Raw genomic sequence first — 13,529 nt, 5'->3', positions numbered from 1 at the left:
ATATAATAAGACTGACAATACAACAAAAACTAGGAAAGATACAGAGTATATTCATTGTAATTGTATTACTCAAACCCCCTTGCTCTGGTTTCGATGGCTGCAGGGGCTCTATCGTCACCCGTATGCTCATCCACGCTTCTTGCGCTTATATCTGCCTTGCTGGGCCATTTATTGCACGAATTCATATCTACGATTGTGTTTTATTCTCTTCAGTCGTCATTGAAGTCCCATTACTAACCTATGCCTTGATTCGTTCCACATAGCTTGAATGCAGACGTCTGTTAGTACGCGATACACTCGAACAGAGACAAGTAAATGGGCCACGAGCCCTCAGGGCACGGCAGAGGAACGTGCACAAAATCTTGATTCACTAGGCAACGAAGATTGAAACGTGCATCGGGGGACTCTGGGCCGCTAAGACTGGGTAACGGCGCGGCTCACAGAGAGCCGAGTGTTGAAGAAAACTTTAAAAACATACACAGCATGTCCGGCGCTTGAACTTCCTCTTTCGGATCAAAGACAATTTTGCGCCTGGGAATTGTTATTTGTTTCATACTTGTCTTTTATTTGCACATCCTCGGCTTAATCTAACGCATAATGCTAGAAATCAAGGCCGCCTTGTTGGACGCTTAGATGGTGTGCTGGGTTTGGTCTTGGCTTGCATGTCTACGCCCGCTGCATCATCCGAGTATAAATGCAAGAAAACTTGCAACGGTCACACCGACGGCCGTCCCGGCTAGTCAGTATTTGCTGCATAGATGATACATCACACACAGCTGCGCGCTGCGTTGGTTTCAGCGTGGTAGCTCCCGGACACCTGAATAGTAACCCAAGATCTAAGCTCGCCTCGCACGTCTTCTTCTTTCCAAGTCCTGCGGAATATAGCGGAAGTTTCTGTCGAGCTACATATCTGGGTGGCTTTTGTCAACCATGGTCATGCCATGTTTCGGCGAGTCCATGCGACAGCGGGCGCAGGTCGGTTGCGGGGATCGGTCATCCCAGCTCTCTGCCGCATGCTCTCTCCTCCAAGGCTGCCCTGCTCGCTCCTTGCCCATCGGGGAATGGAGCCCGACTTAGTGGAACCAGGCGCATGGCAGGTATGTCATGTTGAACCCCGACTTGCTTTTTCTTGTATGCCTTCCCTCCTACATCCGGATATCACTCCCAAGTGTGGTGCGCTGTGAGAGCGCCACCGAGGCTCGGGGCAGGGCCACTGCGGCCTTTACGCCAGAGCGGAGGGGAAAGCGGCAGGCGAGAGGAGCAAGGGATCCCGATTCAAAGCGGTAGAATAGATATTATTACATGGTAGCAACCCTATTATTCTGTCGGAGACAAAGGACGCTGACAAGCTCCACTGACACCCCAGCGCTCAAATTTATTCTGGCCACGGAAAGACTTGCCTTGCTCGTCTGGCTACTCCCACTCCTCTTGGTCTTGGCCATCAGTTCCTGTTTTGCGATTCCGACGTGTGGCTGAATCTCTGCCTTGAGTGTTGACAGTTATGGGGGCTAAAGATCAGCGGAGTAATGCGCTGCAACTCTTCCTGCTCACGTAAAACACACCATCCCTACAGTGTTTCCGTTCATTCCACAGCAATATCTCCAGCCTTTTACAGCGCGTCAGCTTGGGTGTTGACAGGGCTTGGGCTGCATCACCCGTCTTGGCTCCATGTACTAATGATTACCGGGGTGGGGGGTGACGGTACACGTCGGACATGTCCAGATATAAGATAGAGCAAACAGGGTAATTGATAAGAAAAAACCCAGGATCCCCAGCTACTGGTAGAATAGTCATCATCGAATATTTGTGGCCCCTTGCAAGCATGCCGTTTTCTCTGGGACGAGCGTCGCATGGCGAGCAACGTGGGCCGGGCCTCCTTGCGGGTGGTACCAGTTCACGATGAGCTCATGGCTGATGTTTGCTCTATCTAAACGGCCTCGTAAAAAAAACACGTGGCATAGCACTCGCTGTCCATCGAAAGTAGCGACAGTCACCAGTTCAGGTTGACGAGCTTGGTGGTTTTAAGTGCAGCTGCGCGACATGGTGTGACTTTGTTAAGCTCAGCATAAAGAAGAGGCTGCTGGAGCGGAAGATCGATAAGAAAGAAACTGAAGGTAAAACTTTGTTCTTATAGGACCTATGTCATGATACAGTACGGCCAATGATATTTCTTTCTGAAGTGATGAGCTGGCACATGCAATATACTGCCGTGCCTTTGTGCCGTCACGTACGTGGGGCCTCGGCCACAAAGCTGAGTGTTGTCTGGGAGGGAACCGACACGGGTATGCCGTTGAGTTTTCGGACTAGTGTACATGTATGTCGTCCGTCTCCTTCCCGTTCGCCTAGGTAATCAGAGAGAGCCGTTGCATCTCGTGTGCCATCTATCGTTTCGCCTGTCACTCTCGGTATGCATCGGCCGGGATACCGTTTCAAAGAAAGTTCCGCATCAGGGAAAGTGTCCTTTCAATACGAAGGTGTGCTCCCTTTTAAGTGGTTAGCCGAGGCTAGTCTGGATATACAGCTCTATCAACAAGTCTTGGGGCGAAATAGAGTGTTCGGCGATAGACAGTGGTATGGGCCTTCCTTCTTCCTCTCTTCCTTGGGGATTTGCCTGGACATTCCACTACTCCCCTACCTAGACAAATCACCGGGTACAAAGTTACAGTGCGTGATGCCATGATGTGCTCGCTTTGTCGTTTTTTTAAAGTGAAAAACTAGGGTACTGGATCAGATGGCCGGGTGTAAGTTAGTGCAACGTCTTCGTTCTCACGCCCAGGCGTGGTGGCAGAGCCGCGAGATGCCAACGACCCAGTAGGAAATTCGAGTCAAAGCTTTGCTCGGCCCCTGTACCCTGCAAAGGAAGTCTTCATAACAGACCGGCATTGGATCCCAAGCCGCAAAGTTAAAGCTGACAATTATGGGGTGAGCTGCAACGTACCAGCCGCACCCGCAGAGTTCTGTTTGACGTGTTGCGGAGAATACCCCGAAGAGTTTTGGGCCTGTCCCAACGAGTATAGGCAAATCAAATTTGACTCTGGGGCATCTACTAGTTGTACATTCGCGGTTACATATTGCGGTTCAGAGCGATAGTGCCCGGCTTCTTACAGCATGTAGAGTATATGTCTCGAGCCTTGAGAAAGACAGAAAGAAAGACTGAATAAGCGACCTTTGGGCGAGTAAAAGAAATGGTTTTTCAGGTGATTATTCCCTGCAGCAGAAGGTTCAGCGGCCGTGCGAGGAAGCAACTCTGGTGACGCGTTTCGCTATTCGCCGAGTACCGCCACCAGCACGTTGCAAAGTCAATTGTCCGAACCGGCTACTAGCTAGCATATAGTGGATAAGCCGATTTTATCGGATATCCGACGTATATTTACGAATCCGCACTGCAAATCTGTACTCAATATGGCTGTTAGCTCGGGCAGCCTGGTCTAAAGAGGGAATGGGACGATGCACAGGTGTTTGGCCCGCCGACCCAAGTTTCAGCATTCGTGGTATAGCACGTGCGCAAAAGCGGGAAGGAAAACCAGTTCCGATACTGTAAGTCAGTAGTCTAATCTAAAGCGCCGCTTCGTGCCAACATGACATGGCGCTCGGACCGAGAACTTCAGGTGAGTGATTGGTTCCAGCTAATGTTAGGGGCAATTGAGAAAGTAATTCCCGCCCGAGAGGCCTTATTCGCCCGATGGCATTAAAGGAGGACTGGAAAGAAGTTACTTCAATGGAATTAATACTATCGTACGAGGAATCAGCAAAAGAAAATGTGCATAGCCAACAGGAGGGTGCGGTGGGCTTGAAGCTAGTAGGAAATTGGCGCACATTTTTTGATTCGTCACAACTAACTAGTGGCAGACTTTCAGATGCAGACAATTATCGCAAGACAAATTCTCCCCGAGATCCTGGGATTGTGGCATCTGGGTTACGCTCAATGTTGGCTAGCATTGGTTTGTACACTCTGACTCGGTCTTCGTCTCTCAGACGAAGGTTTGTGTCAACATTTCACAGTACGCTCCACTGTGACAATGCCGGGGTGACCCTTATTTGCACAGGCCTACATGTATAGGTATAATGCATGGTTGCTATACGAGCGAGACGCTGCCAGCCAACCAGTTTACCGACAGCCTGTCTCTCGAGCGCCACTTCTGTGGGCAGACGTCAGTGTCAACAAGCTTGCTGGTCGCACCACCTTTCATGTCAAGGCCAAACTCCACATAGTCTCCTTTACTCCCTTGATTTCGACAATCTGCAAGTCGATTCTCCATGATTTAAAGTTCCGCGGCAGCGTGCCTTGTCTCCACAGGGGTAAATTGCAGAAAGTCACTGTTCCGAGCGTCGAGGGAAGAAATAAAAAAAAAATACAAAGTTGCAGAGCGATTAATCAGTAATTGGCACACCTCTGCGCCGATACGCGGGAGCCGCGGCGCGGAGGTTGCGAGATCGAAGCTACAATGTGACAGCGACATCGTGATGAAGAAAAAGCGCAACGGAAATCGGAGAGTTCACGCGGTCGCTCTGTTATTTGTTTGAGAAGCGAAACGTGCTCGGTGCTTTGGAACGACAGCTCAGCCGCAAGATTACTTTTCGCGCTAACCAACATTAGATACGGTGGCGATTTAGAACGGCGGGTTCTTTTGGACGGTGCCTCACGTACTTCGTAGATGGTGAATTTTCCCTGCGTCCGATCGAAGGCGCCGCTTATTTGAGTTGCGGAGTCGTGCGCTCGTTACCAAAGAGACATAAGTTACTGGTCGTCAGTGTCATACATCAGTCACCCTGCTGTACTAAACAATCCTGAGCAGGCTGGCTGATGTTTTGTCTTGCAGCACCTCCACAGTGAGATCAAGCCACGAAGCCGGATCTATCACCAGACATCCACAACAGTCCATTGCCACGCTCATGTTTTGGGTGTAGACAATGCAGTTCTTCACAATTCGCAATCTTGATGTTAGAGCCATGAAGGAAAAGACATGCGAGAGCAATATTTCCGCCATGACTCGCAATGTGCCATGGTGATCTTGCCAGCTTTCGGCTGCTGCCACTTAACTCCGAGGAAGCCAGTGTACTGGTAAGGCTGAGGCACCAAGAGGCTTAATAATCGGGCGCCACCACTGATGACCGGCACCTGGCGATTTAGCGCTTCACGAATGATGACTGCAAATTTGGAGATCGCCATCAGAAATCAATACCTAAGCCACCTATCTGCTGCTACAGTCTCTAGCTACATGATAGATCGATCATGGGACTTCATTCCACTCAATTACGGCACGCCATCGTATAACAGGAGTCTAGCATAGCCAGCTTGCCCCAATCGCGCAACGCGCGTCACTCACGGGAGCGACGCCCCCCAAGATGGCTGAAAATACTGCTTCTAATGCGCCTCCAGCCGGTGCGGTCCCAGATCTGGAGCCCCTATCTTGTGTATCCTGCCGAGCTAAAAAGCTCAAATGCGACCGCAGCAAGCCTGCTTGTGCACGATGCGTCAAGGTCGATGGCGAATGTCTGTACCCAGAATCACGTCGGAAACCAACCTTTAAGAGGAAAAATGTCAAAGAATTAGAAGCCCGCCTAGGTACACTTCCCTCGTGATATCTGCCTCCTTTAAACTCTCAGTGCTGACACTCAATGTAGCTCAAGTTGAGGGCCTGTTGAAAGACATCAATGCAAAAGAGCCTAGTCAAGGTTCTACAGAGGACCTTGAGCCATCTGAGGGGGGTTTTGTCGATGCTGGTCTTGAATCCAGAGACTACCTTCACTTGGCCCCAGATATCGGTGCAGACCCATTTTTGGAAGCAGGATCTGGCAGCCAAGATGGAAGCCATCAGAAGGACTCACAGCTCATTGGCCTTGGCATGACCGAGGCCTTGCCTCCCTTTGATATCATAGAAGACCTGTCAGTTTCGCTACACATTCTTGGCACCAATTTTATTGACGATGTCGTAGTCACACCACATTTTTCGCTTCGTCTTATCACATGGCACCTGTCGTGCATTCAGGCAAGTATTTGAGCGCATTCTATGGCGATGCCTTGCGTCGTCCAGCCATGTGCCTCCAATACGCCATCTGGGCGCTGGCATCCCATGGCCACGCGAAGTATGAGGCCTACTCCGAAGTATTTTATCGCCGTGCGCGGCATTATATCCAAGCCGACGAAATGAAAGTAAGTGTTGGCCTGCATTGCTTGATCGACTAATTGACTGACTTTCAAACTAGGACGACGGCGAGCATTTTATTACTCTAGATCATGCACAGACATGGGTAATTCTCTCGACATATGAGGCAAAGAAATTGCTTTTCACGCGGGCGTCTATGAGCTGCTCAAGATCTGTACGCATCTGCCAAATGATGGGTCTCGATCGGCTGGATGGTGGGATTGACGATCTACCTCCTGCTCTGGGGCCTGCACGGTCTTGGGTTGAGCTGGAGGAGAGGCGGCGAGTTTTCTGGGGAGCGTTTGCTATTGACTGCCATGCTTCAATATCGACGGGCTGGCCGTACCTCATTAATGCAGAAGATGTAACCTTTCCCTCCCTGTCAGATATTGTCGAATTTGCAGCTGATGAGCGGTGCAGATTATGACACGGCTGCCGGCATCCGAGGCCGCCTTTTCTTCTGGAGAAGAAGAACGCACAGCCTACTTGCACGAGGTTTTCGAGGGTGCTTCCTATGCAGGGTTCGCCGGTACAATCGTTACTTGCCAACTTTTCAAGTCGATACTGCGGCACGTACACAGACCGAAGCCCGACGACAATCCAGAAGATTTGGCGCATGGCGGCTTCTGGAGGCGCCATCGAGAGCTTGACAATCAGCTTTCCAGCGTCTTCATGTTCCTTCCGGAAAGGTTCCAGCTGCCAGCCCATTTGCGAGATCCTGGTGCCGTTCATGTCAACCTCAATCTGCATGCCTCCATCATTTGTCTACACCACGCAGCACTTGAACTTGCAGAAAAGCACAAACATCCACAGCCCATAATCAGCGAGAGCATACGGCGCTTGAAAACATCTGCAGAAGAGGTCGTCAACATTGTCAAGATGACGGCTCACAGAACAGGCATGTTTGTAAGTGTTAAGCTCAAGCTGCCTCTCTCTATACCCGATCGCATGCTGACTTTCACCACAGAAAAGCCCAATGTGCGCAATAGCCATGTACTGCGCAACAACTGTCTATGTCTACATGGCAAAGAAAGACTCGTCAAATGATATTAGCCCGGTTGATGTGTCTAATCTCGAAGTCATTGTCCATTCAATGGAAGCGATCGGTCGCAGCCACCAAATAACCAGGGCTCTTCTGCAACAAGCATGCCATGACATTGACACAAACGGCCTCGCTTCCAAAATCAGATTTCCAGCCCTGGCGAAATATCGCAACTCAGAAATGTATGGGATGGCCAATATTCCATTATTTGTACGAAGTTCCGTCTCGCGCAACTCTGAAATCATGCCTGTTTTACCAGGACGCCTGCCGCTGGAAAATCCCAAAGGCCACAGGGTTGAACTTGTGTCAAGAAGCTCCGACCCAACTGTCAAGAGACTTACCGGAACCGATTGCTACCAGCCTATGATCGGGGCCGTGACTCGAAACGTCGCCGGGTCCGCAAACCCACCGACAGTGATCGACGTCACTGAGACGTATGCGAACAAGCGCAAAAGAACTTCAGCTAGTCCTCTACCGCAGGACCGAGATGGCGGGATCGCATCGCTGCAGAACGTGGCTGCTCAAGGCAGCCTAGGGGAGCCCAACTCGTGGAAATCGGGCCCGACGGGCTTCAGCGGCGTGTTTTCGCTCCCTGACCGCTCTTCACCCTCCAACACATCTTCACCTGCGCTTCCCCATTCTGGCAGCGGTGGCGCCGCCAGCAGCAAAAACGAATCGCCGGTCGCCGTCAGTGGTGTAGGGACGAGCACCATCTTTGGCTTGGGAAACACGCCGGCGGAGAACCGGATAGACCTCAGGGTGTTTCAAGATCGCATGATCAACTCGATGTGGCCTAGCCAGGACGACATCTTTGCAGCGCAGATAACCAATTCGCTGACAGACACTGGCGAGTTGCCTGGTGGCATCAACATGCCGTGGAACTTTTTCACCGACGACATACCGCCGTGGAATGGGCCATAGGGCACAGCAACAGCCCAAACCTCAAGTCGAGAACAATCCATGTTAATGGCTTTTGTATTTGTTGATTTATTCACTTCGGTGCTTGCGGGACGGCTGGTAGCTTTGTATAGGCGAGCAACTACTTCACTCATTGCTTTGAATTGGATGGAAATGAAATTACCTGGCTGCATCGGCGTACGAAGGCTGATGCCCTGCGACGACTTGAGGAGCCATGTACGAAATATAATAAGGATATTTACGAATGCGCTTCTGTTCAATGAATTGCCTTGCTTCAATAATGCCTTAATTGTCGCTACTTGACTTCTCGAAAGCCACCGCATTGTTCTCTCATTATTCGGCTTGGCAGCTCCTGCGAGCAACCCGCATTTACCACCGCAGAGATTCTCTCGCGCGTTGGCGAGGACTCGATGGGCGTCTTGTCAAGAGTATATATCTGCCGGCATCAATCTGTAATAAAATTGTGCTTTACGGAGTTCGTATCGGTAAAAAATCTCATCACTTGCAAAGGAGTCGCCGTCGCCTAGGACCGAATGTGTCATGGTAGCCTAACCAGCATCTTGTCATCCAAGTTCATCGGCGAGTTTCTGTTTGCCCTCGGCCTTGGCTCGGCGTCCACCTCTAAAATAAGCTGCTCTATTGCTCGTTTTTGGTGTTGGATATACGATAGCGTTATGATAGCTATATAATGCATCTAACGCTAACGGTCATGTAAAAACGCAATGGAACATTCCCCGGGCCTGGCTGGACTGTACCAATGCAACCGCCGGCGCCATGCTGCAAAAGATCAAAAATACACTTGCTGTCTAGAACCCACCAACGGCGCAAGAAACAAGCATCGCAAACGTAGTAAGCACTATATGTTGTCGCATGAATGCTGCAGACAGAGCCGCACCTCCTGGCACAGGCAGTCCCGATTTAGCAGACACCGGGTTGGGTGCCGCAGTTGCATCTGGAAGTTGGTTTTTTCCGGGGCCAATTTCCACCACCTCAGATCCCGCCGGCTTTGCGTCAAAGTTGCTCTGAGCTAGAGACACTTCGTTGTTTGCGATGTCGTAAACAACATAAGCGCTGCGCAGAAATGTGTCCCCAAGAACTCTTGCTCCATTGCCAGACGGAAATATGCCGAAGAGACAGGCGGTGCTACCGTCTGGCAGTCTGGGAGGTTTTCCATTGGCAGAGATGATTGGTAGCACAAGCTCTCTCAATAGAACAGATATAGACGCTGGCTTGCTGAAGTGAAAGGTTATGCTATCCTCGCTGACTCCTTTGTCACATGGAATAACAGCAATTTGCGATTGTTTCAACCACGTTGCGTTGACTGCCTGGAAAACGGCATCTGCCAAGTCATCGGGAAGATATGTCAGGGATGATCCTGTATCAAGCAACACAGCCAGCGCCATGTCGTTGGCAATCGGCTGAGAGCCAGAGTCTAGCCCAGTCATGGTGATGAAGAATTCGCGATAGCTCGAGCCGACCTTTTGGACGGGAATAGTCACCAGGTTACCTTGATACTGTGATTTGTCGATGCCCCCAAACAGTAAGCTTCCTGTAGTTGAGTTGATATCATCAAGCCAAATGCTGTATGCGTTGGTGCCAATGCGCCCGTCAGCAACTAATCTTGCAGGGAGGTTGTCGTATGGTCGCTGTCCGGAGCGAACGGCTTGTATCTCATTCTCGGGGTATCCAATTCCCAAGATACCCTGTGGGGAGCTGCTCATATATCCAACTCCAAACTGAAAATTGTCGATTCCAATGTCGTCGAAACGAAATGTATCCGTAGCATAATCGCCGTGTGCACTAGATCCGTCCACATAGGATATGTTGAACTGGCTGTTCAAATACCGGTACGTCGAAGATGAGTTCGCTTGATATGTTCCTGATCCACTACAAATCCGGTTCGATGATTTGCATAATGATGAACTTGGCGTGTTTACCCATAGATCACTGCTGCCCGTATCGAGATGGAGCCGCAGGTCTTGGGGTGGAGTGCCGAGTGACGCATTGAAGAAATATAGAGTTTTCTATTGAATTGGCATAAGTAACAGCAAACTCAATCATAAGAAGAGGAACTAACCAGATTTCTTAGGTCTGTCTGAACAGTTCCTCCGCGCTTCACGATTCGCTGTCTGTCGTAAGCAACGGGATCCTGAATTTTGCGGCGCTGAAGCGACAGCTGAACCACGCGAGGGTCACCTTCTTGCGGGCTTTTGTTCAGCATTGCATTGGCTTGCCATTCTAGGAGACAGAAAAGCGTAGCCCATATAAGGTGCCAATGCATTTGGACCCGGAATAGCCGGACCACTGTGGTCGGCCGGAACTTCCCCTCGAACAGGACCTTACGATGTGGGCGCGGGTCTGGTCGATTATGATTCGGCGGTTATGTTGAGGTTTGGTGATTCGAAAGTGGGAGAAAAAGTTCTTGCGCAGCCAACGTCAGACTCAATTTGAACCCTGGTGCGCGCAAAGCCCCCAAGCTGTGGCAGCCTAGTAAACGGATAGGAGCATGCGGCGCCGAGGGATCGAATGAATCAAGCAAACTGTGTATTTTTGATCCCAGCAGCTTCAATAATTCGTTTTAAGAATTCTTTTTAAAACAAGGGCCCTTTTTTGTTTGTAGGTGCTGTTGTATTGACGTGTGGACGGAAAGCTGCGGAGACGGCGAAGCTCGGCTTCAAGGTCAATTGGGCCCGGCAATTTCGGTTTCGAGGCGTTAGGTTACTAGAGAAAGCTTCGACCGTGTTGCCTTTAGGACGAAGTATATGTTTTTTTCTTCTCCTCTGCACCCATCAAGGACCAAAAAAAGTCAAAGGTGTCTGTGCATGAGCGGTACGCGAGGCATGAGTCGATACTTAAGCACCAACCAGCACCACTCAACTTGTGGTGGAAAGTCGCATCCAAGGCCACCAATGCCACCTTCGCCAGTGCAACGCTGGGGCTTTTAATAGGCAGTTGCCGATATAGCCACTGAAGAAGGATGGAATCGCCTTAGCTTTTAATGCACACACACACGAGTCCCCCCGGCTGTCAGGGATGTCGCTGTAATCAAGTTTCTTTTTCAGGAATAAATGTTGAGCCAAGTTGAGCCGCAACGGCTCATCGTTCGATCGTAGCTGCGGCCGGATGCTGCGGGACTAGTGTAGGGACGAAACCAAGCCTCTGACGCGCGGCCGGAGCGATGTCTGGGGCGGGTTTTGGCGGTTTGGAGAAACCTCCGGGTTACAGATAGGGAAGCGGCTGAATTGTCGGATTGGCCGATTTATTACAGGAAATAAATTCGCTATTTTGAGTGATGTACAGGTGTTAATTAGGAGCCTGTTGGTGTGTCAAGGGTTGCCTTTCGAGGATTTGCTGATCTTCATACGACCACCGTTGGTTAGCATGAACCATGTCGCTCCAACCATCTTCCACTACTCTTGTACCGTTTCTTCGTGAGTCTTTTGTATTACAGAATAATTTTACGAAATTTGGATCTAGAGCTCACTATGGGCAGGCAGGGGAATAGAACCGTGTCCAGCCAAATACCAACAAGGGCTCTTTTCAGGTGTGTATGTAGTCAACGCTCACATCATGTCAACGGCAGAACCGAAAGGCGAGCTCTTTTTGCCGACTACAACCGTTGCATTATATCGCAACAAAAAATGCGAGTACCCACACTTTGGTTGATGATTAACAGGTTCTAACTACGACACATTACTGGTACGGCGAACGAATTGTTCTGGCTTGTCTCGCCGGCGTCTCAAGATCCAGCCCCGCTTCGAGACGAAACAGGGTGCATGTCTTTACGCCTGAACCAGGGACCATCGGGAAGTTTGACAATGCTATTTCTGCATCTAAAGACGGCGGTAAAATATCTAATTCTCTATTCAGTTGTAAGCTATCCTCGTTACTTTCAAGAGCTCGAGGCCCAATTTTCTTGTAGGCTGTTCCACGTCACACGTAATGATGCGAGCCAGCCTTGTCAGTAGGGCTTACCGTGCGAGCTGCTACTGAATACATCTGAAGCCGCTTGCGTGTCATTAGCCAGCCAGAAAATTGTGAAAACCCTCCGTTACGAAGCAGGGTGGTAACTAAGAAGAGTAATATGGCCAAGGCAACTTGTTTCTCGTTTTCCTTTGTGTGTATGTTCTACAGCGATGCGGAAATGGTGCTGCCTATTCTGTTGCCCGAGATGGCTTTTAGGCAGACGTATTTTCAACTGCGCCAGTCGTCCGGTGTCCCTCGTGAGTACGCCCAATACGGCAGCAAGATTAATTCAGCTGCCTACCGGATGGCGTTCCGTTTCGCTGAGCTTCAGCCGCAATGCAATGCGCAGATTCCAACGTGTAATTGACGGGCGGGTACCTTGTCAGCACACCACGCTCAACTACATATATGTTGACATACGTCGGCGTATCTGGATTGTTAGGCTGCATCGACACAGCATCTCATCAAATTCAGTCTGTCTCTACTAAAGCGGGAAAAATGGATTACGAAATAATCGCAAGCATGGACCGATGGTGAGTGCTCGACTGGTCGTGCCGAAAGACACCCTCCATGCATTTGTCTAATTCGCCGGTCTTTTGCTTAGCCCTTCCTACGCCGTAAGAGAACCTGTCTTTGGATTACATGGCATCTAAACGTATGGCTGATAACATGAATCAGAGCTTCTTTGGCGCCATGGGATGCGCCTTCGCTATCGTCCTCGCAACGTTTGGTGCGGCATACGGCACAGCCAAGCCCGCCGCTGGCATCTTCTCATCTGGAATCCTCCGTCCTGAGCGCCTCGTACCTAATACGTATGCATCTTCACCATCTCTCATATTCACTGCTGCGCCCGCAGTTCATTTTCTGGACAGCTCACTTAGAAGAATGGCAGGCTTTCTGCAGTCATGGCCCAGATATTATCCATCTACGGCCTAGTCTGCTGTGTCGTCATGATACCCAGCATCAACGAGAAGATGGCGCTCCACACGGCCTTCTTACAGCTTGGTGGCGGCATCGCCGTCGGTCTTTGTGCGCTGGCGGCTGGCTTCTCCATTGGTATCGTCGGCGACGCAGGAGGTAAGTGTGCCATGTTTTCAGAGCAACCTATTTTGCAATTGGTCACTGACTGAGTCCCAAGTCCGCGCCAGCTCCCAACAGCCTCGTTTGTATATGGGAATGGTCCTGATCCTCATCTTTTCTGAAGTTTTAGGACTCTACGGTTTTGTCATTTCGCTTTTGATGATTACAAAATCAAAGTCCGATGTTACTAAATGCCTTTATTAATTCTACGTTCGGATAAGAAGAGCACCTCTCAGATGATGAACTCCTCGTTTCGGCTATTAAAAATGCTGCTTTTACAATGAATAAAAAACTACCTCATGGCTGCACACGTCGAAGAGTGTTTCGACCGCCTGCGCTCCGTAAATGATACATTAATTTCCACGCACTACTCGCCG

At 50.1% G+C, this 13,529-nt stretch overlaps 3 protein-coding genes across 3 annotated transcripts; 2 read left to right on the top strand and 1 right to left on the bottom strand.

The window, feature by feature from the left end:
• Positions 1-5,346: 5,346 nt before the first annotated feature.
• Positions 5,347-8,109, top strand: LMH87_009835 (uncharacterized protein; the record flags this gene model as incomplete). Its single annotated transcript, XM_056196901.1, has 7 exons — positions 5,347-5,566; positions 5,626-5,887; positions 5,938-6,154; positions 6,208-6,510; positions 6,567-6,667; positions 6,728-7,052; positions 7,114-8,109. 7 exons carry the CDS (start codon positions 5,347-5,349, stop codon positions 8,107-8,109), a joined length of 2,424 nt encoding a protein of 807 aa, XP_056054003.1.
• An 803-nt stretch (positions 8,110-8,912) lies between these two features.
• On the bottom strand, positions 8,913-10,387 carry LMH87_009834 (uncharacterized protein; the record flags this gene model as incomplete). The annotated part of the gene is made up of 2 exons (XM_056196900.1): positions 8,913-10,130; positions 10,184-10,387. 2 exons carry the CDS (start codon positions 10,385-10,387, stop codon positions 8,913-8,915), a joined length of 1,422 nt encoding a protein of 473 aa, XP_056054002.1.
• Positions 10,388-12,594: 2,207 nt separating this feature from the next.
• LMH87_009833 (uncharacterized protein) lies at positions 12,595-13,356 on the top strand (the record flags this gene model as incomplete). The annotated part of the gene is made up of 5 exons (XM_056196899.1): positions 12,595-12,605; positions 12,677-12,689; positions 12,751-12,884; positions 12,965-13,149; positions 13,211-13,356. 5 exons carry the CDS (start codon positions 12,595-12,597, stop codon positions 13,354-13,356), a joined length of 489 nt encoding a protein of 162 aa, XP_056054001.1.
• Positions 13,357-13,529: the final 173 nt, after the last annotated feature.

This window comes from Akanthomyces muscarius, chromosome 5 (genome assembly GCF_028009165.1).
Source record: "Akanthomyces muscarius strain Ve6 chromosome 5, whole genome shotgun sequence".
NCBI lineage: Eukaryota > Fungi > Ascomycota > Sordariomycetes > Hypocreales > Cordycipitaceae > Akanthomyces > Akanthomyces muscarius.
This window is presented reverse-complemented; position numbering and strand designations above follow the sequence as displayed.